The following is a 27,835-nucleotide window of genomic DNA, read 5'->3' as shown; positions in this document are numbered from 1 at the left end:
AAAACGATATCGTTCCTATAAAATTCGCGATTTTATGGGAAAATTATATAGATTAGCCAATGGCTATGGCTCTCTCTCTCTCTCTCTTTTAGTGGCGTTTCAAGATGCTTCCTATTTTAAGGATATGATGTATTTTAAGGCACGTGACGCACGGTGTTTTCAAGGCATATGAAGCCGGCGTCAAATAGACGCTGTAAAATAGGATCCACTCGAAGCTCCGAGCACTCTACGAGCGCATATCGTTGATAGCTCCCGAATTATAGTTCACTACAAAACGAGAAGTGATATCTTTAGATAATACAATCATCTCCGTAATGATCGGATATAACCGGATATAACTTTCGTGGAATAGAGGTCCCTAATAACGGCTATATTAATTTTATCGGCGCCAGTATATATTGAGAAATTTATTAAGGAAATCTGTTATTAACATTTTTATTAATAAAAAAGATATATATTTCTTATTGATAAATTTAATATAATTCTAATTTGACATATATATATATATAAAAATATTTACTTATAGAGTTTCTTGTATATTATGACGAATGCGAGAGTGCATTTTCTTCCTTTCTCTCTCTCTCTCTTTATATATATAATATATATTGTATATATACACACACATTAAAATACTTATTTTTAACAATCGAGAACATAGCAGGGACTCTTTTCGATTGCTATGTTTTATTATCCATTCAACTGTGTCGTTTTACGAGAAGCGATCAGAATGAGCGGCCAACTCTGTCTCGGCATTTTATTCTTGCGGATTACCACAAGTGCGAGACTATAACGCGATATTGCGAATGAGATGCGACATTATGCGTATCTAGCGGGGAAGAGGAATGGAGGATCTTTATGTAATGCGTTGCCGTGGAGAACGGCATTATCGGTATTACATAAAGTAAGTGCGCGGCTATTACGAGCGCGCGCGAATTCGTTAATGCGTTGTTGGTTAATGTCATACTCGTCTACTTGCGGTCGTCATATCGCACAATGCTTCTCGGAAAGCAAGGAAACCGACGATTATTATTCGCTTCAAGGCTGCTCGGCATAAAGAGAGACAAATACATGGATACTCGTGGAAAAATATTCGCCTTAATCGATTAACACGCATGATAATACCGTGGAAATGCTTTAAATTGGAACGAAATAATTGTAGTATAATTATAATCGTTTAAACATTTCTATGGTAATATAATTATGACTCTGGGTTATTATTTTCAATTGTGTGCGACGCGTATCACCTTTGTTCATAAGTAGTGTGAACCGCTATATAATTGCGATAATTGTAATTATGGTAAATGATAATGCTAACGATACAACTGGATAATCATTATTTTTTTATGAATTTATAATGATGTATAAGTAATTTTTTATCGTCGATATTATAATATTCCGTTACATTAGAGATTTACAATTTTGCTAATTGTTATATTATCTTAATTATATATGATACATTAGTGGTCATTGTAATTAATTGAGGAAGGCAATTATTTTCATTATAATATTAGTATTCTTAACCATCTGTCATCAATAGTCATTGAAAATATACTTAATATAGAACCATTGCTTGGATAATTTCAAGATATTGTTTCCACTGGGGCAACAATGTGAAAGTATTAAGAAAGATAAAATTTTATACATTTGAGAGGAAATTCGACTGCGAAGAAACTTAACTCGTTCTAAAGATTATTAGAATTGAATTCTATTTTTCGTCCTCCCTCGTCATTCCCTTCATCATTGTTTTTTATCGACGAGGATGAAAGTTTTCCTATAAACTCGCAAACGATTGCTAACCTTCGCATCGAGAGTAGATAGGTAAAGCCGACAGTTCTTTCTATACATTCCCTCTTTCGATATCATCATCTCTCTCTCTCTCTCTTTCTCTCTCCCTGTCTACCGCGAATGTTTAATAAGAATGAAGAACCGCCTCGGAGATTTCTGGAGCAAGGTCATAAATTGCCCGGGCGAATACCGGGAAATATAATTTCGAAACGTTTCAAGTTTGCGCGGCCATTAAAGTTGAATCAATCGGTGATCTGAACAGCTTATACTCGGCTGCTGCGTCGCCGCATCATCAGTTAACTGTCCGTCAAGTTTGTTAATACAAGTTAATATACAAGTTGAGTGCCGGAGCCGATTAGGTACCTTTGTTCGCGAAGATTTTGCTAATATTTTGCTACAATTTTATAAATTATAATGATATACTAATGAGATTACTGACATCTTGTAGCGTTAACGATCCTGATATTTGATATTAAACATTTATATCCGTGTATATGTGATGGACGAAATAAAATCTTATCGATGATGAAAATATCGTTAAAAATAATAATAAAAAATTGCGTATTAAAATAGACAATAGTTTTCGCTATCATGCCGTACTAAATCGATGACAAATGATTAATTGATCGATGAACGTTCAATTCCGCAGGAATTTAAAATAAAGATGATCGAAAAAATATCCCGTAAAATTTATTCATGATGCAGCATGTTTTGAGGATTATTCGCTTGCGCTTGCTTGATCGCGAATTTTTTTTTTACGGATGTTCGCATCGTTGCTGCGAAAAAGTGCTGTCGCCTTGTGCAATCAAGGTGCGATGACATCGTTTGCGCGCGCGAGACATTTCTCTCTCTTATCCGGTTCGAAACGGAACGTAGATGCGATCGGAAACCAGCTGGTCGGTTGAAAATTGCAGAGGCCTTGTTCGGGTCTGCCCTATCATTAGGTAGTTTGCAAATTTAAACAATGGTTTCCTACTACCGCTGACGCGAACCACCATCGTGGTGGAGCGCACAGTTACGGTCGGTGTTACGCAACCGGCCGGGGAAGATCACGTGATGACCCTGATTGGGAGCAAAGCTATCGGGGAAGGAGGCCCCTGGCCGGGAGTAAAGTGAAAAAAAAATCGCAATCGAGCGCGATAGATCGATAGCGATCGGATAGCGACGACTGATTGCGTCGCCAAAGTCATCGGACCGAAATGATTGGCTGTCAACATAAAGACTCGTAATGACAATCTTATCGATTCGTCCAATAGTTTTTATCTGCTGAGGTAAAACACTTGATACTAATGTACGATTTGTCTTGAAATGATTACAGCATTTATCATTAATTATCTCGTTATTTAGTTAATGATTCTGTTTGTTTTTTTTTCTGTATATGGCCTTGCGTAAGATATATATGGCAATTTTACACACGTTTTTATAATCTAATCCTCTTGTCAAAATAATAGGAAAGTTCACATAACTATATATACTAGGTGATTATATAACAGTTTAGACTTTTTCTTTTGAAATTTCTGCAAATAGAAAGCGATAATTTGAAAAAGTCTTTGTGTAGACACACGTTTAAATTAAATTCTTCATTGTTTCAACAAGAGTTGAAAATATTTAGTAATGATTTCAAAATACTTAATATAATTAGAACACATTGTCGTATTGACATACTTTTATTTTACACACATACAGACACGATTCCATCGTCTCTATCGGCTTGGTGAATATTTGTTAAACGACGCTTTGAAGTCGCCTGTGGACGGCAAAGTAACGGTTTTAAATACTAATCCGAGAATGTTTTACAATGTATGACTTTTGGCAATCAAAAGTGCATCGAACTTTAAAAGCGTTTTTACGAACTCAATTAGTACGAATACCTATCGTGATAAAGCGATGATGAATGGATCGTTAAAGAGGATTTTTGTATCTTTATTTGACGGAAAAGCGATCACGTTAATCGGGTGAATGAGGCACGCGCCACACAGTGACGTCGGTAATTGCGTGATAAAAGGACGTCGTTCCATTTAATGTTCCGTATAATTAATCGGTGAATAAAACATTGTGGCCGCATGAGCGAAGTCGTATTCTCAGTTTCCTATATTGGTAACGCACGGATAGTAATAGAAGTGTGCTTTAAACAGGAAAGCCAGGCTAATCTCTCGATTTCTTTGTTTAACGCTCAAGGCACGTGACTTTATCTTGAGCTGTTTGCTCTCGTTAAATGTACTAATACTATATATTAAAGTATTTATTTTGCTAATGATCTCAGGAAAAAAGGATTTATGATTTTTATATTATTATGATGTGATTGCATCACAATTATATTATGTTTCCTTTTATTGAAATTCTTTAAACATTTTAGTGTCAATTTATGTTATTCCCCGAGAAAATTTGATTGTATGCTATCGTAAATGTTCAACATTGAATGCATTTATATTTAAATGCATATAGATTTAAATCTAAAATCAGAAAATATTTTTTAGGGTTTGCTTCAAAAAAATTATGAGAAACACAATTGAAATTTTGTGAATTAAAATTTCAACAAAATAATTGAGTACCTACAACGCATTAAAATTAATTTTGATCACTCAATGCTTCATAAAATTACTCGGGAAATGATTGTAAGATGGAGAGATATTTACTAGATTTGTGCATATTTTATGCAACGGCCTCGAATTCTTTCGTTCTTACGTGTCCTGCATAATCGATTATTCCCGACACCGTCTTAATTGCACTCGAATACGTATAAAGATCGAAGAAAACTCGATCGTAATGACACTTTGCGCTTCAACGACAACGACAATGACGAATTCGTCCGAGTGGACAGGTGTTCTAAATTAAATTCGTTTCTGGACGAGAGCAGAATCGCGTCACCTCCCAGAAGAATCAATCCGCGGCGGCTCATTAGCTTTCAATCGGGAATCGATGATGGCGGTGCGAAAATCGCACGTCTCGCCGTCGAAGTTAATTAATGCCTTCTTCCATAGATGAATTAATTACTGGATCGAGTCTTTTTTACGAGTCTCTCGCGCAAATGGTCTCTCGACAAAAATAGACGAGGAACGGTCAGGCCTACATGTTGAATTGCACAATGTCTGTCGCTGCAGGGTCGGGGGGTGATAGAAAAACCACGAGACGTCTTAATTGACCCTAGGGAATGCGCGAGTACGTAGAATATGCAGCCAGCCGCGCACACATACATATACATGCATTGTCTCGTCTTCGCGAGAAACACTATACCAGACTAATGACATCGTTTGCGCCGCGAACTAATCATTCTACCAATAAGTGAACGAATGAACGTTTTTTTGCAATCGACTCTGGTGCATTATTTTTGTCGGATAGAAATCGGAATTTCGACGATATTATGACTCCGACAATGCCGAACTTGTAGAAGAATGCAAAAATGGCATATTTTCATAGAATATATAATTGAATGTAAATTGAGATATCGGAAATTGAGATGTAGGGGATGTAGAAAAATCGAAGCTATTATATTTTAAATGGAGATTTAACATATAATATGTAGATATAAATTACGTATTTGAGAAATTAATTATTTTTTATAAATTAGTTTTCATATTGTATTATGTTAAATGAACCGAGATTACTGAAAGTATACTGTGTATGTGATTATTCTCAAAAGATTAATCGTTATAATATATATTTTATGACACAGTAGAAAGTTTTTCAAAATGCGATTAACACAATGTCACTTCTGCGGCGACTTCTTGAGAGGATGCGACTGACGACAATTTGTCTGCAAATTACACGAGAAGAAACGGGCAGTTCATAAAATTCATTAGTATACTAGAATAGATACTGGAAATGACGTAAAGTAATTAAAATTATCAGGGGTATACGATATGAAGTTCGCGGTATGCGAAGCAGAAGCGAGATTTGAAGCAGGACCCACTATTCTTGTGTTTTCAGGCGCTTAATCGAATGTAATCATTCGTATTTGTGCAGCGGCCCAGAAAGACAAAACAATGATAAGAATAAAGAGAGGAAAAAAAGCTGAAGACTCGGATAGTATAAATAAACAACGAGATCTCTTTTATATGCTAAATTATCAAAGCTTCTATACATGATTCATGAGATCATCACATATATACGCACAATTTTTTCCCAAAAATCTCTTTAAACTATTAATTTTATAATGGAACATAATTTATTGATTATTGTCTAAATATTATATAAGTATTAAATAATGATATGTAATTTCAGTGAATCGTGAAACTAATTGTAAGATTCAAGGGGGATATAAATTCAAGAATCTGAATATCGATTTACTGAACATATATATTACGATAATTTTACAATAATTAATTAGGCATTGTTAGGAATCGAGTATATCAACCAATCGCGATATATTTATTACTTTTTAAAATGAAATCATTACATTATTGAAACGCGATATTATATTCCTCTTCGTTGTCTTTCGATTCTTTCCGGCAGGTACACAGTGCGTGATAATGCAACGAAATTCTCCAAATATTATATTGTACAATTGTAATAATAACGGGCAACGAAGCAGATAGCGTTTATAATAATCGTCACGGAGGTATTTTGATTTTTTCGCGGCGCAGGATGCAAATTTATACACATGTATGTGTCCCGGTCGCTCAAACGACCGCACATTTTTGTAAGTGCGACCAATGATGAATGCGGGGAATTGTTTTGCAAAAAGAACTACGAGGAACGTACGGACGAACGAAGCTGTATTTCACTTTTATGAGCGTTTTAACAAGTAAAAGGATTACGTATGCGAATAACATTTTACTGTCTGCCAGAGAAGCCTATACCGTTGGGAAATATCGAGCATGCGAAATTCTCGCACATGTAACATCTGTAAATGGTCCGGAAATGTGCGCCTAGTTATTTCTCACATCAGCCCGTTGATCTATATATTTATCATTATACGATATATATTCGAAGAAGTAAAAAAATGAAAACGTACGTGCAAAGGGAGCAGTATATATAGAATATAAAAATATATAACTTTTGTAAAAGTTTATATACACATATATATATTAAATAATCACATACTATTTTACTACGAAATATTTTATTATTTGTTCTGCAAAATTCTATTTTAGCGAAGAACAAAATATGAATCTCTTTCAAACAATACATTTTGAAAATTATTTAAAATTATGGGGAAAAAATTTAGATTTGCTAAACGTTTTATTATAAATATATTTTTTATTTTTGTTAAAGAATTTTTTTATTTTGGATATTCGAATTGCGTCTGCATAAAGATTAGTTATATATTCTCTAACAGTGTATTTCTCAGACTTTACGATGCTCAACAAAATACTGAGAACGACGTATCGATTGTCATTGTTTGATTAATAGAGAGTCCGGATGGAATTACTGATCGGCATGCATGCATACTCAATTGACAGCGACACAATATTATTCGTCGTTATAAATTTCGATATAAGTTTGCGTATAAGAGTTATATCAGGTTTAATAATCCGATGCATATACACATTCTCATAATAATACGATAAAGTAATCACTTTCTTTTCTTTGAAAAATAAATTTGAAAAAAAAAATTTATGTGAAGTACTTAATATAAATTTTAGCACTTTTATACTTATATCTTTATAAGAATAAAAAAAAATTATTTGATTTTATCTTATTTCAAATAAATTTTTGGAAAGAACACATATCAAACTTTTATTTCATCACTTATTTGTTAAATTATTTTAATCATGAACGCGTACAATTAAAGATTTCTATATTTAAAATTAAAATTCGATTTAAAATATTGAAAGATTGAACACATTTTAAATATATTCAGCATCATATCTAGAATAAGAATCACCATCAAATTCAAATTTAGTCAACTATTAGAATATATATGATCGAGTATAGCAACGTGCACTATCAATGAAACTATGTTGTCCTCCGGCTTTAATCGAATGATTATTCTGAGATCATTCTTACAACTGATGCCGAATCAGCGGCCGATGTATAAACAACACGTAGTTGTAACTGGCTCAAGCCGGACTGACTTGTCCTCCTTCTCCAGTCTTCTTCTTTGTCCTTTCGAGAGAAGAACCACTTTTCTCAGTTTTTATTCCGTTAATTTCTAGGACATCACGGGGCCGCTTTCGCCGAGTCTTAATCTCTATAACCGTGAATAATTCGCTATTCCGTGAGATACGCGACTGAGATGCTCGCGGCGGGATCTCTTGCGTTTCCGCCAAAAGTTTTCCTCTCTTTGTTTCTTCAAGCGGCATACAATAGTCAGTTTTCTCCGGGATCTCGAACAATCCCGTGGAAGAGAACGTAAGATACCGCGAATTTCCCTCCTTTGCTCCATCTTTGTGAATAGTCGGCAGCGAAAGATTCACAGAACCGCTAAAGCGAGCCTCTTTGCCTCTTTATATCACAGAGCCATTATTTATGCATATAACGAGCGTTTTGCGATTTTACGTCGTGTGTATTATGTAAATTATACAAAACTGCATGCGGTTGCATTATCTTCGGTTTAGAGAACGAATTTTCACCCGTTATGTCATCGTCTTGTTCAGTTTTGTTCGTGAACTGCCTGATCGCGCATCGCCAAGATTCCCTCTTGTTACAATGTGATTCGAGTTCCGAAAGATTATAGTCTCAAAGTTTGATCAATGCCGTCAGCGATTTCCTGTTTATTTCATGTATAAATTATCTTTATGCCGATAGTCGCTATATACATATACGTACGACCTTACTACGATCCCGATACAGTGTATACTACGTTCTCATTTGAATATATAATTTTTACAGCTTCTTTTACAGCTCCCCTAAATGCGCTTTTTAAATATGTTTTGTCAATGTATACAAATGTGATTATGTAGCTGCCGCTAAGTTTCATTTGGTATACGCGCAATTTAGTGTTAAAATCGTGAAATAAATATTGGTCGAGAACAACATCTTAATGAATATTTCATATATTTGATATTTACCAGATTTATGAAATTTATATTTATACTAAAACTTTCTTCAATCTCGAAACAATAATATATAAGTGAGTTAATTGAAAAACTACTGCAGTCTCCTTAATATATTCTTACTATATTATCCTTAATATATTTCTTACAAGAAAATTTTAAATATGATTTATATAAATAATTCATGATAAATCAAATTAACATATCGGATTGTAGTCCATTTTAATCTGATATTAGAAATTTCGTATTGCTTCGATGCAATTTTGCCTCGGGAAGATCGATTGACCAATATTCAAAGCAACTTGTTGTTCGATCGTTGTATTTTATCGCGATGTTTTTCCTCATTAACGGAAGGTGTGACGTTGCTAAAGTCAGTCGTTTGGAATGTCGTTTTGCTAGCTAACGAGTCGCGAAGAACTCATCTTAATAAAAGTCATAATGGACAAAAAATATGGATGATTGCGCAGCAATCCGGTATCGTCCGATATCGTACCATAATGACGCGATGAATCGAGGAACAGCGATCGTTCAGATAACAGTAATCGTTCTTCTTTAAGTATCGAATTTGGCGCGAGCAAACAAGGTAATATATATTTTTTAATTGGTTTTCACCGAAACTAGTACGCATAAAATACACATTGTGTCGCGCGAACGCGAGCTACGACCGGCGTTTTAACGACTGTTGACTGTTTCCGACGTCGAAAACGTCATCCTTTTTATTTGATGATGCTATAAATACATTTTACTTCGAAGCACTAAAATAATTGGTGCTCTTATATTTTCATGCTTTTGTTCAAATCTAGTACCTCGGAAGATGGACAATTTGTCCGTCGATAATTACAAATGTCTGCATAATTGCTATTTAAGTACATTTTCTTTATTTTCTTCTTTTAGCGTTTTCAGACAAATGATTAGAGAGTAGATAGATATAATGATGCACTTTCGCAATAACTTTATTAAGATGCAATAAAAGCAGTGTATTGTATATATATGTATTGTATATATATATATATATATATATATATATATATATATCGAATTCGTGAGAAAAAAAAAATATTTTACGAGATGTAATTTTCTTTCTTTTTAAGATAAATGCTAAGAACTTTCTCTTAATTTTTATATATAAAAAAAATTCTCTATAAAATTATGAGAAAGTTCTCTTAGTGTCTCTCTTAAAAAGAAGAAAACTACAATGTAAAATATAATTTTTTTTCTTACTAATCCCCGAAAAATGAAATATTATATATATATATGAAGACCCGAATATTCGATACCGTGTCCGTATACGCGATAAATCATTCGACTCGAGAATTTGGTTTTACATATCTTAACATTATCGCTGATAAATCAAGCACGTTTTCTCCAAAAAGCCGTGACTTTTTATACAATTTAACACGGCGCACATAAAGAAAACATAATGTACCGTTCGGAGTCAAGTAGCGTAGTTTATGTTCGCTTTTATGATGTCTCATATTTACTAGAGTTCCTCCTTTCCAAGGAAGAGAGTATGTATCCTCCTGACAGAGTCCCAACCGTCAAGTTATATTCGCCGCAGTAGTTCCGGCTAACAGAGTACCTATATATTTTGTTTCGCAAGGGAAACAATTCCATTTTTTGTTTCGATGTAGGAACAAAAGTTTCCTCGTCGCGTGGCCTTCGTCTTCGGTCTTCTTTCAAACTGCACGTGTAACAATATTTTCATCTAATTTTGCAATATCTCGCGAGATACCGTCATATGCATGGTTATTATGAATATCACATATCGCGCGAGGCAAACACTTCGTGAATTATGAATTCATGAAACAGCATTAAATGACTTGACGTTGTAACTAAGTTTTCAATAAAATTTCGATTATATTAAAAATCGATTGAAATTATCTGAAAAACACGGCTTTTACTATAGTTACAATTAATATTCTCGATAATTAAATAATTTCGCAATTATCTTGTTGTTTCTTATCAAGATTTATGATTGAGAAGGAATACAGCAATTTTATATCGCTACTGAATCATATCTCTTTCGTCTAAATTTTGCTCAAGAGATATATTGAAACAATCAAGTATAGAAAGTTCGATCGCCCAGTTCGTATCGATGTTCTATCAACGGTCCATGTTAATTGCTCATGGATGGATCTCCATTAACGCGATATCTACTACAGAGCCATGCACATGTTCGGGATGTTCGGGATAATGAACTGCTAACGGAGTGACATTACAGCCGACTATATAGCACGTGTTATTGGATATTTCGGTTATCATTTATATTCAGGCCTAAAGATCAAAGAGCACATTCATTTAGGCGTCCACGAAACGGTCTTCTGGATTTTTTTGTTATATCTATATTAATGTTTTTTCACTTTTACGAAAATATTTTATCGGGTAAAGTTAATTTCCATTGTTAAATGTATGTTATATGAAATGTTAAATGAAAAATTTATAGTTAATATCTCTGTTAAGAAGAAACTAAAATCACTATGTATGATAAAATAGATGTCTCCCAAAGTAATATACAGTATGTATATGTAGATTTTAATATTTAATATAAAGAGTATTTGATTTTAATTAGATTTAAATTTAATTTATATTTTAGTTTATTACATTTAACTGAGATATATGTATATTAGATATAAAAATATTTAATATATTTGAATTTTTAAAAATATATTAGGATATTTTGGTTTTGTGCTTTTGTAAATATTTTACAATATCAAAATTACATTTATAGCAAAGTTTCAAAAATTATTATGGATAGTTGTTGACAAAAGAGAATAGGTGCGTTTTTAAATAACGAAACTGTTAATTCGGTCGCACGCTCTCGTAGTGTCACATTCATCTAAACTCTATAGCATACAGGTCAGATGGAAAGCTTCCGTGAATTCTATTATGCACGTACCTGATGTACAGAATAACGATCGGATGAAGCACCGTCGACGATTATTTGCACAATTTAGCAGCTAAATATTAGCGTTACATATCGCGCGACATTAACGACAATCATTGATTACGCTCGTTCCGCCGTGGAACTTTCGTGGAAAATATCACTAGCAATAACGGGGGCGCGAATTAAAGTTTCAATGCCCACGAGATTCCCCTCGGTCCCTGGCAGAATCATAGAAGATGCTGCGAGAGAAGATCCGATGTCCTCCGCCCGCTCCCGGTAATTAGCCAAGATTCCGAACGGAAACGCCGGGCAATTTCATCCAATTGCACGACAAACGCCGTCGCGGTCTAGTATATAGTATTTCGCGCGCGTTATGGAACGGCGGGCTCGTTGCACTGTGCACGTTTTAATATCGGCCATTTGATACTGCCATTTGCAGCACCGCTCGCTCGTTTTCAACCCCGCGCGGATTCGTTACATTAATTTTCTCTCAAATCAGAAAGTTTTTTTTTCTTTTCTCGAGAATTAAAAATCACTCGCGCGGGCGACTGGGCAGGAAATCAAATTCTTCCGTGAAACGCGCGTCCACCAAGGACGAATCTTATATATCACGCGATCGATGTATCTTAAAATAATTAAACGTAACAGGAAGGAGTTATAGTTCATCGAGCTTTAAATGTTATTGAAAGAATAGAGAATTGGAAGATTATATTTAGCATTGTGCAGTTGAGAATAAACTTTCCTTTCATATTTCCGATATTTCTTTAAACGCTGGTGTTGCTTAGATAAACTTTCGCCAACGTAAACCCGCGAAGTATATTTTATATTGTAAAATTTTTCGTCTGACTGAAGGTAGATTAATAGCCAATTCCGCAAGAATTACCGTTAATCGGAGATCGTCCATTTATTACCGTCCGGTAGACAGGTACTCTTGAACGCTTATTGTCATTCTAATCGATACATTTGTCCTTAAACGGACGCATGCACATAAAAGACTTGGCGAGCGCGCCAAGAGCCTCCGCGAGGAGTCGATAGCACACATTCGGACGAATTGTGGTTCGCCATCGATAAGGCAACACACTAGCAGAAAAGCGAAAGGCCTAAAAGAGGCCTTTCCCCGAGGCCGTAAAGACCCGCACTATTTCGTCTCAGGACAAGCACGGCTGTCTCGCGGCTCTATGTACATCTGCATGTATATGACTAGATCCGTGATTCTTGTGCAGAGCCATTGAATATTCCGCGCGACCTAGATCGATCGAAAACCGCGAGCGACGTGTGTTAGCTGCTGGTAGGCCGCTGGTAGGTCAAACGCGCCCTTTTGTGATCCTCCAAATCTGTCCTGAGCGATGCACGATACGGATACGGCAGATATTTTATTGCGGCACACAAAGACGCTAGTGTTCACTTTGCTGGAGCCCCGAGTCGCAGTCAAGCCGAAAAGTTTTGGGATTGCGGATGAGCTGACATGACTCTGGTGATCTATGCTCGCTCGCTCAAGTCACTAATATCATTTGTCATTTTCACTATCACGATATTCCGCGTATGCATAATATACGAATTTGTGTAACAAATTTATTTATAATAACGTTCGTTTATATGCGTTAAACGATTGTTAAAATTAAGTTTTTTATCATATTAATTCAGAAATAGATAACATAAGAAAATTATCTGAAAATTATTTTTTATATAGATATTTGTAACTTTTTTTTTAAAGATATCTATTGATGACAAATGCATGTTGAAAATTTTTTGACAGTTTGTAAGATAATTGGTCTCGTGGTAAAAAAATATTTCCTGATTGCCGGTTATTTATTGCCGACTATTTGGAAAAAAAACATTTTATATTCTTTTGTGCAAAAAGAAATAAGTATTTTAAGATAATAATATTATAAGTTTTTTATACTTTGTTAAATTATAATTTGAATGCAAGTTATATTTATATTTGATTATTTCTCGATAAAACTAAGCGAAATTGAAGTCTCGTAAGGCACAAGTATTATGCAGACATTTGTCTCTTTTATAAAGCACACGGGACGGATCTCACGCGCGAGTTTATTCGGACAGACTTAGATATGAGGCTGTACCTGAAACCGGTATTTCTTAGTAGGACGTGTTTTCCAACCGGAACGAATGCGATAGCGCGAAATATTGATGCGGCCTGTTGAATGAGATCAGCTGATAGGCAAAGGACTTACCGAAAACTGGAGCAAGGATGGATGACCCAGTGACCTGCGGCTTTTTGCCTGATCCGTTCCTTCATAAGCGCCTTCTTGCTGCCGAAGAGCTTCATGGCCAACTTGTTGTCCGTCGGCTGGAACAGAGCCTGAAGTTGATTCTTCAAGAAGCTCTGCTTGACTTCCTGGCCCGGGAGACCCGGGCCCGGCTCCTCCTTCGGGGTGCCATAAAGAGACACGTCATCCACCCCGAAGTGAACCTTCCCGCTGCCTTTGTAATTCATCTCGTTGCCTGTAACACAACGATAATCGTGTGAGATCAGTGTCGGCAATCAATACAACCGTTCATTATTTGGCATTATTAACCAATTTTATCACTATTCGAAGCGCCTGTAAAATCTCGTATCGGCCGATAAACCCGGGTCGAGTCGTATGACAGCTATTGGCACACGGCAAATCGCGGATTGTTCACAACCAAACTCGCGACACGATTGCGTCGACGCGTATACCTCAATGTCATTGCCCGAAATATCTTTATAGCTTGTGAACTTGACGATACTTTGTAAATCTTATGGGACTTTCTAGAATTTATAAAGTGGGGCGACGAGTTACACGCACGCATGCGCGCGTTTACACACACATACAAACACACACAAATGAACACATTTATTTGTTGTTCTTTTAAAAACGTTATTTGTATTTAATAGCCTGTGATAGCGTCAAACTATATTTGGTAATTTATGACCAAAATATCCGCATTTGGAAATCTGACGATGTTATATTTTATGATGTATCCATTTTTTAATATCTCTTATTTTGATGTCACATTTGTATTTCTATGTCTTTAAAGGTTGAAAATATTTTCGGGAGCCAATTCATTTTACACGCACACGTTAATAATATATGAACAATTTTCCCAATTTTGCCTTTAGTATGTTAATATTTTAATTAATTTCAATATTAATATCAATTTAACTTTGTAATTACAAATCACTCTCACGTGAATAATGTATGAAATATTTCCACATAAGTAATTATATTATGTACATCTATTATCTCTTCTGCACATGTACATATATTTATAAAATCCATTGATTATATTTTATTCAATTCACGATGTTATGCACATATGTTTTAATATTTTTATAAGTTTTTATATTATTCTGTAATTTTAATTATATTCATGTTTTTCATACACCCTCTTATTGAAACGGTGATTTAAGAAGATTGAATAAAAATTCAAGGAATGTTCACACATACACACACTTTTATTTTTTTTATTTTTTTTTTTTTCAAAATAAATACTGACAAAGTCGACGGCGATTGACGAACGTGTAAACATTACGCTTTTTCAACACTCACTGGTCCTACGCTTATAAACGCTCCATAACGTCCAAGTGGAGATAAGCTCCTCGTACGATCTCGTCCACGATCCGATATCCTTCGATTTTAAACCATTTTGCAACGGATTGATGCCTTGTTGCAACAATGGCTTTTCTTGCGCCGTGGAAGCGCATCCTCCTTCCTCGACGTGTACCGTCATAACAAGTTCAGACGAGAATGTGATGTAAACGCGGAGAATCGCTCTGAGACCCGGTCCAAAGGCAAGATACCGCGCAAGAATCACTTGGAGCAACTAACGGATCAAGGACGCAAAGAGATGCGCGAGAAGAGACGCGTATCCACTGACCGGTTTTAGCCGGACGAACGAATACATATGCCCGTTCCTTTTTTTACATATGTTGGTATACGTTAATCCGTGGACGCGCTTCACCATCCCTATGCCGATGCGTATCGTAGTGGCGTAAAAGATCCAATATTGCGATTTATTGCGCTTGTCATACTGATATTTGAGACAGATGAACGGAATGGCGTTGTTGCGTTTTAATCGTGACTGAAAAAGAGGACGATAAATTTAACAATGTATCGCGCTAGTTGTTATTTGAGAAATTTTATTTGCCGGTATCCGCGTTACACTTTAAGTGAAATTCAAATCAGCACGATACTCATGATTTCGTAACGTTGTAAACATTGAAATTTTTACGAAATTTCAACGTTTATGATGAAAATTTATGCGTCACTGTGCGATATCTTCTAATAAAGATGTAATTTATTCAAATCTTTATAATCCTCTTTCTTTCAATATTCGTGTAATTTTTATGGGTAAATTCAGATTTGTATATTTCCAGAATGTCAAGATTCGAGCCCTATGGCATAAATATAGCTGCAATTATACTGTGTATTACTTTTACGGAATTATTTACATAGAAAATATGTTATCGTTTCGGAGAAGAACTTACAATTGGGAGAAGTTTATATTATTTTAATAGATACTTGAATGTCGAATCCGCGGAGTGTCTATACTCGCGCAAAATGTTAAAAACATCAGACTTTTATTATATTCCAAGAGATCGTCATGTATTTTCCATTTCTGTAGAAGATCCGCTTATATCTGCAGCGAATATTACATGATGCATTCAAACCGGAAAAATGAGATGCCTATAATGGACTATATTTTGAGAGAATACAATGTTGAATTTGCATTTTGTGTAACTAATGGCATAAAGATGTCACTAGAAGTTTCATATTACTATTGCTTGTGTGTGGTTAATTTATGTGAGAATTAAATCATATTTTAAATAGTTATCCGGAAACAACATCGAATATGGTAATCATTTCTTACGTAATGTATTATGCCGCATTCTACATTTACGAGAAAGGCTCTGGAATATTTAGACACACATACCTCTCTGTCACGCTCTGACGGTACTTGCCGTATTGCATCGCGTTATCGATTTTGGCCTCGGTATTATTTGTATCGTGTGTTCGATAATCTCGCTCTGCATTTCAATTTTCATGAATATAAAATAGTGCGATCTTTTTTCCATCGATATTTTTTTGCCATTAACCGTATTGAACACATTTCGTCACTAAGTACATCACACGCTGCTTGCTTTTGCGAATTGTATGCGGCGGGACACAATATGCGGTCGTTACACATGTGTATATGACGCGTGTCATGGGACTGATCAATGATTTATGAAATTTTACCGCAAACGCCACAATGCGGCAATCATACATTCTCGTCTGTTCACGAGAAACGAATTTAATTCGACGTTTATTAGCGTTTCCATCCAATCACGCGACTCGGCGGTCCATTGCGCGATATATAGCGTTACATTAATAAGTATTATCGATCGTAAATCGTCAAAACTTGACGAATAATTTCACGTCCGGCGCCTGGCAAGTAGTAATTTAATCTGGCCATAATTTATTCCCGTCGTTAGAATGTCGCTGTATCGCGGCGACATTATTAAGTCGTCTTATTTTTACTCGTATTCCTCATATCCCTTCGAAGAAGTTTGCTCGTATAAGGATCTTAAGCTCGAATTTATAACGATTTCGCGCTTTAAACGTGCTTAAAGCGTAAAATATTTCCGTGTAAAGTCGTCCATTTCTATCGTTCATTTGAGCATAATATTTCATGCGATATTGACGTTCGGATAACGGTAATAACGATACGGATCGTGACATTTATACGATCGAATAAAACGTCAATGTATTTAAGTACAGGGATTCTCCCAAAGTCCCAAAGGGATCTCGTGAGGTTACAGTGTAAATGAATTTATAGTCACCTATAAAAATGATACAAATTTATGTATATAATTTAATCAAAATATTTAATTTCGAAATAATAATTGTCGCAACACAACAATATATTTTCTGCATGGTAACTATTTGATCAATAAAAATGGCTCGCAGATTGTTATTGCGAATAATCGCGTTTTGAAACGTTTGTATAGTGCTCGAGAAAAAAATCACATATATACAAAGAGAGAATTTTCTCTGAGAATTTCTCTGATTAATATTTATATCACAATAAAAATAATATCTACACGTTAAAATATAAAACATGTTTGATTAATTTTACTAAACTGCATAATAAAATTAATCAAACATGTTTTATATTTTAACGTGTAGATATTATTATTTTTATTGTGATAAATATTAATCAGAGAAATTCTCATAAATATCTTTCCATACCATATTGTCCCACGAGTACCTGATTTTCATGGTAAATTCTAAGAGAAAATTCTCCCCGTGTACCAATCATTCTTTTTTTTTTTTTTTTTTTTTTTTTCGTTCAAGAACGATCGAAAAATGAATGACCTACCTATATCGCCCAGAAAATCAGTGATGAGCAGAGTCTCGTCGTCTAGAGCAGTGACGAGGCTGTCTGTACAAGTGTTGGTGTTCTCGATGCTGATCTTGATGCTATCATCTTTGTTGAGCCGTGGATGATTGTTCGCGGCGGGGTTATTACCGGCGTGGCAGTTGTTGTTGCCGATCTGCTGCTGGCCGAGCTGGTGATGGGGAGAGCGCACAGACTCGGTGCTGCTGGTGTGCAAACTCACCCCGGTGGTCGCTCTTCCGTTCACCAGCCGTAGGCTCGGTGCCCGTCGACCGCCGCCTCCTCCACCGCCGCCACCGACGCCGGTCACAGAACGACCGCCGCCGCCCTCGCCTTCCCTGCAACAAATCGCTCGTTCAATAGCCGTTCGAGTACTTCTTTCTCAATCAATTTCTTGCAGCGGAATTCAAGCCGAAGCTCGAATACTTTTAGAAATACGACAGATTCTACCTTGCCTAGACTTCCTTCAATTGTACAGAGTGTTTGAGTAACGCATTTAACGTGATTCTTTGGCGACAAATCATCTTTCCTCTACCAAAATTCGATCGAATGTCATCTCTTTTTATATATTTTTTATAGAGAAGGAAGAGACTATGAATATATGATGGAGGTAACTCTTTGTCGTTCCGCGGAATACATCAAAGTCCGATTGTAAAATTGAAGCAACCGACGCGGCACTGTACTTTGCGACGAAGCGGGGGGTTCTCGCTATTCTCGTATATATATTATTATGGAAATATTCGCAGCGACATTTCATATGTAGCATGACGATTTGTCGTAATAATTGATGCCGCAGCACGTGCTTTAATATATTTTTCAACAGTATTTCGCAAGAATATGTTAAAAGAAAAAATTTCGAAGACATAAGTGTTGAAAAAATGTATAAGTGAGAATATAAATTATTTTATTTTCTTAATTTTAAGAGTTTGATTTCAATCTCTTACTTTTGATTTAAGAAGCATCAGTTTGTTCACCAAAATATGTCTTATGCATACAATTTTATAATAACTAGAACAACACAAGCGCGCACTACGCGCGCGGCATTCTTCAATTTTATGTTAAAAAAATAATATAAAGTTTAGTTAAACTTGATTAGGTTTGTAATGATCAATTACGCGTCACGCCGATCATCGCTGGTATTGACAGCTCGTTTGATGTGAAACCTGATAGAGTAATGCCGGTAATGCATTTTCTCGTCGTGACATCGAACATATAGTATATTACCAACGTGCTCGACAAAATAGAGATCACAGAATCTCGGTACTTTGCGCGATGATATAAAGTCGAGGACGGCAATAAATAAATATTTTCTCTTGTGTATGAGAGTCCGGAACCACTGATGCATCAACAGTAGATTTTCACTAATAGCACGCAAGAAAGGACTTTTATTTTTCTCGCATTTCATATCGATACTATCGACTCATACGCGCGAGCAGGATATCGAAAGCAACGAAAGTGCAATATTATCGTTCTCTCACGCTTTACGCGCACGACATAAATCAAATCCGTGCCCCGGGATCAAATTGTGTTACCGAAATAGTTAGGAATCGCGACTGAGAGCAATTTACATGGTGACAACTTTGTCGATTCTGATCACGTTCCGCGGAGCACACAAAATCATTCAGTCATTAAACGGCCATTCACAGAGCGATGACCTCTCCGGGCTTACAAAATTGTCGTGCATTTCGAAAACGTTAGAGATATTAAATCTGTGTTTTTTATCTCGAAATAAGCTAAAAATTTTACGAAATTATTTGAGCGTGTGATTGATAGCGATATGTATCTCTGAAGTTATTAAAAATCGATGTTTTAACAAAATTGAGAATTTTGACAGATTTTATAATTAGATAAACACATTTGGGGATACACGTCTGGTCATCATATTTATATTGTTATTTTATTATATAAATTTATTAGTATATTGTGAGAGAATACAAAATAAAAATCACATAATGGTTAAAACAAATTAGTTCATTAGACCAAATTGGAAAGCCATTTCAGAGAACGTATTGGAAACAATACGAATTAAAATTTTATTATCTGTTGACGATTTTGACTGCAATATTGATAAATTATTTCTACCGCAATTATATAGCGATATACAGCTCTCGTAGCATAGGATTTTATCGAGCTCGCACACGTTCCTCCCCAAGCAATAACCGAAAATAATGCAATTTCTGTCACGATTCGACGTGTTGCACCAATCGCCGCCCGTCCATCCATGCGTATTCGACGGAAGAAAAACCAATTGTCGGAAATTTTATCACGTCGATCTAAAACGCGGCGGAGTGCGGCCGCATATTAAATCGCAAAGCGCGTCCATGATAATTGCAAGTGGCGTGACGAGAATATAAATCAGCGAGGCATCGAAAATAGCATCGAAAAGACATGTAAAAATAAAACGAACGTCCGGTCTACCTTGCGCGCATTTCGTATTTATAAAGACGTTCCTCGCGTTTTTCCGAAGAAAGGGTAGCTCATGAAGGAAGCGATGCAACAATAGACAAGCGAGAATAATCAATGAGAAGTGTTTTGTCTTTATGTATGTATGTTATATGTATGTATACAATATATATATGTCATGGTTTTAATATATAAAAATATAAAAAGTAATAACTAGGCAGACTTTGCACAGTGACGTAGGATAAAATTACGAATGCAAGCTCGTCATTTTTTATATGTATATATAAATTGTAGACTTTGCTTAGTACATAAATGTTTAGTATTTCTCCATGTTCTTCATTCTGTGAATAATAGTTAAATATTTCTGTTAAATATATTTTACTAAGAATATTGTGTGATTTTTACTATAGTTTTATTAAAAGTAAAAATTAATATTATTCTTTACTTTTTATATAAAATTATAATAGAAATAATATATATATATAATAAATATTAAATTAATTTTTTAATTATATCTCTGCTTAGAAATAGGATGTTCTCGATAATTTCCAACAATTTTGAACTGAATCTTATTTCTCATTTAAAGCACAACAGATGGTCGAATTATAAATTTTAATGCAGCAATTGCAACGGAGTTATATATTATATGATTAGATAATATGATATAGACACATGCACTGGTCCAGCTTTTAGAGTTAAATCTTGTCTAAAGAAACCCAGCTCACCGCGATGCCATTATATGCATCATCCGATATATATGTATATATGCATATATATACACACATGTAACTGAACTAACCTCTAGCCAGAACACTGGAATCTATTTTAAGAAACTTCCCTGCTGGGAGATGCGGTCGACCGCGGCAAAAAGCATCCGAGTCGAGATGTATGCGCCTTTCGAAAATCCACGACTGTCGGTGAGAAAAGAGTGCCAAGATTTACTTTCGATTATTACAGCTTTTTCAATTTGTCAAATGGCAAGAAAACGACCTGACTGGCTGTTTTTAACGAGGTTGAATGTCGAATGCGTGCTTCTGCAGATGTTATTGAACGAGGTACAACAGATCCTCTACCTCAGGCATTTCTCACCGACAGTGAATTTTCGAGAAGCGCATACATCTTGATTTGAATATTTTTTTTGTTGCATCACTCAGCGGAGAGGTTTCTTAAAATAGATTTCAGTATTCTGGCTAAAAAAAAAGAGGTGTGTGTGTGTGTATTAGGGTGGTCGTTATATGGGTTTTTTCAGAATTTTAATGTTGGATAGTCGTAAATCGGCTTTAAATGTGAAAAAAAAAATCTCTAATTTTTTCAGATTTTTATTTTGAGCCCTGAGTCTCCCTGTTGGCACGTAATTTTCTTTTTCATTTAAAAAATATTTATTTAAGTTAGTTCTAGTCTAAAATAGCGACATTTTATGAAATACGTTTCATTGCCGTGAAAATAGTAAAACATCGTATATGAGGTATTTCACTCGAGTTGTGTGTGTTATACTACACACAAATCGAGTGAAAAAATTTAAATTATTATTTTACGGAGTAATCAATATATCGATTAATTTATTATTTTCCATTAATTTTTTTTTGTTGAAGATATAATTTTGTTTTGTATTCTTTTTTAATACAGCTTATTTTCTTGTATTGGTAGTCCTGATGATACATTGGGCTTTTGTTTTAGGTATTTCACATGAGAGCTTAATATCTTAACAACAGTTCTGCAGCTGCTTCTGTCATCAATTTTTTTTTCTGTTATCAATTTAAAAAAAAAAAAAAAAATTATCGAAAATTTGCGCTTAATCATTGAGCACTGGAATTCCCTACACATCTTTTTCCTATATAGTCGAAAATAACGACGATTTAAAGTTCAAGGAAGATTAAAAAAAATATAAAATACGTCGTTATATTGCTTGAAAAATGGATAAAAAATAATTAACTGAATTAAAAACACCCACGACTCGTGTGGAATAGCCTATATACGATTTTTGACTATCTTTTATGAAAAATTGAATAATTTTGTTCACTACTTTTGCAGCTGACTCCATCTAGAACTGAAGTAAATTAGTATTTTTTTCAAATTATTAAAAAATATCATATAAATAATATTTAAATAACATAAATAAATAAATAAATAAATTGATATAAGAATATAACATAACACACAACTCGAGTGAAATACTCCGTATACAATTTCATGCTATACCTCACGGCAGCGAAACTTATTTAAATCAGGTTTGTTGATTTTTAATCTAAAAATTACTTAAATTGGTATTTTTTTAAATGGAAAAAATCCACGTGCAAACAGGGAGACTCAGAGTTGAAAATAAAAATCTGAAAAAATTAGAGAATTATTTTTTCTACATTTGGAGCTGATTTATGACCATCCAAAATGATCTTCCATTTAACGACCACCCTAGTGTGTATATATATACATATATATAAGCTATTCTAAATGCTCTAATTTGTGAACGTATATTTGAAGGAAATCATGTGGAAAAGTTGTTATTTACAATAATTTGAAAAAGAGAAAAATTATATCCGAACTGTATCGTAGAAACTGTCTGTCTGTCTTATACTGTGTATGCTGTGTATAGTGATTGTGCCTTCACTGCACGACTTCAATTTATCATGTTCTCTATCGAAAGGCAAATCGAGTCGAAGGTAAATCAATATTGATGTCGCATCTTGTCTCGCTGCTGCAGATGAAATTTGTAATATGCAGCAAAATCCTCTAATCGCGAAATGCTCAAATTTAATGAAGATAGCACATACAGTTAGGCGATATAAGCATTTCCGGTTATCAATATAGGTATAAAAAGACTGTTGTTGTGTATTAGTAGCTGCGATTCAATGAATGGCGAATTAAATGTATTATAAAGAGCGTAATAAAAATAGGATATAACTTCTTCTCTTATGTAGATTATGTTTTTATAAATTATGCATATATCTATATAAGAAACCGGTTTAGATCAGCATCTTTCATCAAGGTTGATTAGAACGCTATATGAAGGCGAGATTGCTACATGATATGTTAAAAAAATATGTCTGGATTTTTAATCTTTTTTTTAACGCATTTACAATGTCTTTTCTGCATTTCTAAATTTCCAACTCTGAACATCGTTATGTAAATGGCACGTGATAAACCGGTGAACTACGTGATAAACTAATGAACTACGTGTTTATATTTCTAAAGAACGTCGCATTATATACATATATCGTATTATATATTATACATTAGAATAAGAAAGATAAAAAAAATTAATATCAACTAATAACATGGAAATTTTTAAGTAAAATTTTTGTTTAATATTTGAAAAATAAACAAATTTACATATAATTTATATGCTTCATTCTAATGATTAATATCGTAATGTGGAATTTTTATAATTATACCTTTCGATTATGACCATTTATGATTTTACAAGCAGCTAATTAACTAGATTCAATGATGCGTCAACCAATGTATCTAACAAGGAAAGCCAGTTTTTCCTTTCAACTTTATATACACGTTAAAAGTATGCATTTAAAATTTACCTCGTAAAAGTTTTTGTATTTGCAATTCTATCATATCTTTGATGAATGTCTTTTTAATTTTCTGCTAATCGCACCTTTTTGTATTTCATGACTTGTCACGTCGTACAAATAACATGTGACGTAATGTGAATCGAGAAATATGCTTTAATGTCCCACATCCTACATAATGGCAAAAATTATATTGTGTGTTTTCTAAAGTATATAAAATATTCTCAAATTGTGGATAATAATGATTTTGGGAACAAACTCTTTAAGAACTTTTATCAATGGTGATTTTTTAAGGCGAACTTTCCGGAGAGTGGCCGTCATTTGCAGCGCGTGAGCAACTTATTAATATATTCAATATTAAAAGTCTTAGTATTTAATCTTTGAATTAAAAGAAAAAATAAAGTTTACTTTAAATCAACTATTACAACAAATTTCATCTTTCTTTAGTTTCACTGGTGGAAGTTTAATTCATTTATTTCTCTCTCTCTCTATTTTTTTTCCCCAATTTTTGCAACGTTTTAGCTGGATTTGGAAAGCTTTTATTATTTCCAATTTTCGGTTGTCGGATATATGTATATACCGGATATCGGAATACCGTGTTTTTTTAAATGCATTTCCCATACAACTTTCTACCATTTCGGATTATAATGCTCATATTTGTTCCATATAGAAATTCTCCAATTTCGGCATGATGACGTTCTGCAAAGTGAACTCGAATATATGTATGTCTGATGCGTAACAAAAGAACAGAGTTTTACGAAAAACTATTATTCGTCGTTATTGTCATTGTGCTGTAATAATTAAAGGAATATAAACTATCTCTGATCAACCATCATCTAAATGCAAATATCATTTTACACAGTAGTAATTTATATATTCACATTTTTCTGTCATTTTTCATTTAAATATAATGGTTAAAGTCTGAACTCGTTCACGCTAGATTTTGAAGCGTTTGGAAATACGACAACCATTTTTACGCGATCGTTCGCAGATTGTGTGTCATCGGATATCGGACTATCGAATTGACATCATGATACATATCTATCGACTGCACAAAAATAGCATGTCGTCGGTGATAACTTTTAATTGCCTTTCATTTAAATTCAATCCAAGAAGAAAGGAAAAGATACAATAAATCCATTTACATCTTAAACATCTCTAATTTTATATGTACAATGAATGCGTACATGTACACATAACTTCCTATGTTTTATAAGAAAATATAAATATAAAAAATATAAAAATAATAAATTAATTTATTATTTTATGTATATTACAGTAACAAAATTAAAATCTATTTAACATTTAATTCTTGGGCCGTTTCTATCATTCTAATGAGAGATTGGCGAAATTTTTTCAAATATTCGTATATGTTGTAAAACTTTCTGCTTATATGTATATTTTTAATTATTTGAAAGCGTAATCTTGAAATTAAATACTCATATCAACACAGTATATCTGCAATGTGACACGCTCGTCGAGATTCGAATTTTCTTGGCGTAAAGCCGCATCGCAGGTCGAGCTTGAAAGCTTGAGCTAACGAGTTGAAATGAACAGAACCTTTCACATAGTACGTAAATATGCCCACCGTGGCTCTCCGGCAATTTATAACTGCGAATTTATGCCGCTGGGACGTACAAACTCCTCGTCATAGCGCATTAAACGTTCCGCATATTAAACGCTCCGCCGCTTATGAGTAACAATATGACCCCAAGTGGCATTAGTTAGGAAGAAAAAACATTTAATGCAACCTTTCTTTTAAAACAGTTCTAGAAAAACAGAATATTAGCGGAATCCTTTTCACGCTGAATATAATACAAAATACATTTTTAACGACATACAAACTTAAATTAATAAAAGAAAATGGAGAGAATTTGGAGAGATTATCTCTTAAATTAAAAAAAAATTATACAACATTTTGAGATTATGATGCATATATGTTTAAAAAAAATAATTAAAATCTTTGATATATTTTGTAAATGTTTTAATGGAACATACACTGAGAGAATTTTCTCTTAGAATTTATCCTGAAAATCATGGTAATTGTGGGATAATATGGTGTAAAAAGAATTTTATGAGAATTGCTTTGATTAATATTTATTACAATATAAATAATAATATCTGTCACAATAAAATATAAAACATGTTTGTTTGATTAATTTTACTAAACTGCATAGTAAAATTAATCAAACATATTTTATATTTTATTGAAATAGATATTATTATTTGTATTGTGATAAATATTAATCAAAGAAATTCTCATAAAATTCTTTCCATACCATATATTGTCCTACGATTACCTATGATTTTCAGGGTAAATTTTAAGAGAAAATTCTCTCTGTGTACAAAAAATATTAAAAATAATTCATATATATTTTTAAGCTAAATAATTTAAAAAATTTTCATGTTTATTATTTTATTCTTACAAATAGATAAAACTGAGTTAGCACTATATATAAAATATCATTTTCATTTTTAATATATTTTGAAGCGCATATACGCCAGGTATATGTATATTGTCACCGCGTATTTATTCACGCACACGAATATACATATAACAGAGTACAAGCACAAGGTGATTAAGTTCGACTTAGATGTATGCGCTGTTTATCATACTGATCTCATATATGTACGACGCTTATGTCAGAATAATTTGCCAGAATAATTATGCCAGAAATCAAATAATCAAAACACCCAAACAAAATATTTTAAGAGCATGAACAAATGACAGAATCATGTAATCGTACAACGTAATCGCGATTGATGTTTAAATTAATGTACAAATCTGTTACGTCTTTATTTATTCTCGGATAGAGATAGAACATCGAATTTGTGAGTTGACAGTTATGTAAAGCAAATCTCAATCAATTAGATACAGCATGATGAAAACGATGATTACAATATATTAAAGCTCGACTCTTTATACTCTATAAATGTGCTAAATCTACTAGCACAGTATCATGCACAATGTTTTTAATTTTTTACAATATTTTTACAATGAAATATTTTAAAACTTCATAATGCAGCGAATATTGGAATATTATTGTAGATTGATTTTATAATAGCATTTCAGATTTTGCACGATTATTGAAAATTATTCTGTTCGCACAACGAACATATGTCTGACATGTTTTTCATCGATGATGGACATGACATGTTCGCTGATCGAATCATGTATATCGAGAGATCAAAGGATTCCGCGGCAACGATGGCGTAAATTTTTCGTTATAAATTCACAGTCTCTCACTGCCAAATTTTAAGCTCCGAGTTTGTCTTGTGGCGAGTCGGCGTGCAATTTACTTCCCGCACAATCCCTTGAGGCTTACTCTCTCGATTGCTAGAAAAAAAGCGAGCTTTACTGACCCACTTATTGCACGCGCCAATTCGTTTGAATTAGCAGTACCTAGTTGTACACTCCGTGAAACTCAATTTTTACGCCAGTTTTTCGCACTCATGACTATTTGTGCTTATCGTAAAAATATTTAATACATCCGCATGATATTAATGACTGACGGTTCCAAAAATATGCAATTAATAAGAAAAGATGTTTGCAATGATTTATTGCATTATAATATTTAGTTTGATTAGTTAAATATTAGTTAAAATAGTTAAATATGTATACAGAAATGTTTATTATGCAAAAGCATTAATTATTTTATATTAGAATTTTAAAAACTTAATAAAAGTTCTCAAATTGAAACCAGCGAATTAAAGTTTAAAAATTGATTAAAAGAAAAATTACATAGACATAGCAAGATTTACACAAATAGCGGTCCAATAATCACTTGATAAGAGCTGTTCATCACTGGAATGCTAATCTGTATTGAGTTTTTGAAAATATGCATATTTATTAGTTTCTGTGATTGACATCGAAGTTTGATCCTCCGCATTTTGCGAAAAAAATGTTTTATTTATATTTATAGATATGACATCAATCGAAT

At 33.8% G+C, this 27,835-nt stretch overlaps 2 protein-coding genes across 14 annotated transcripts in view; one reads left to right on the top strand and one right to left on the bottom strand.

The window, feature by feature from the left end:
• The window catches only part of Oga (O-GlcNAcase), a 117,407-nt gene that overhangs the window by 18,869 nt on the left and 70,703 nt on the right, over positions 1–27,835 (top strand). The gene's annotated exons all lie outside the window — the stretch shown is intronic.
• Positions 1–27,835, bottom strand: part of Ih (hyperpolarization activated cyclic nucleotide gated potassium channel Ih) — a 127,458-nt gene that overhangs the window by 48,556 nt on the left and 51,067 nt on the right. For 11 of the 13 annotated variants that reach the window (XR_014426791.1, XR_014426790.1, XR_014426792.1 and 8 more), the window contains 2 exons: positions 17,956–18,311; positions 13,803–14,073 (listed from right to left, as the gene is read on the bottom strand). Coding sequence is in view for 10 of the 13 variants with exons in the window: in XM_083053813.1 (XP_082909939.1) it covers positions 13,803–14,073; positions 17,956–18,311 (627 nt within the window). In the remaining 3 variants the exon portion in view is untranslated. Of the gene's footprint in view, positions 1–13,802; positions 14,074–15,143; positions 15,764–17,955; positions 18,312–27,835 lie in introns of those variants that run through there. The other 2 variants (XM_083053875.1, XM_083053885.1) reach the window with 2 other exon arrangements.

This window comes from Prenolepis imparis, unplaced genomic scaffold, assembly GCF_030444845.1.
Source record: "Prenolepis imparis isolate NDT839.2.m4 unplaced genomic scaffold, iyPreImpa1.0 SCAF_1, whole genome shotgun sequence".
In the NCBI taxonomy this organism is placed as follows: Eukaryota; Metazoa; Arthropoda; class Insecta; order Hymenoptera; family Formicidae; genus Prenolepis; species Prenolepis imparis.
This window is presented reverse-complemented; position numbering and strand designations above follow the sequence as displayed.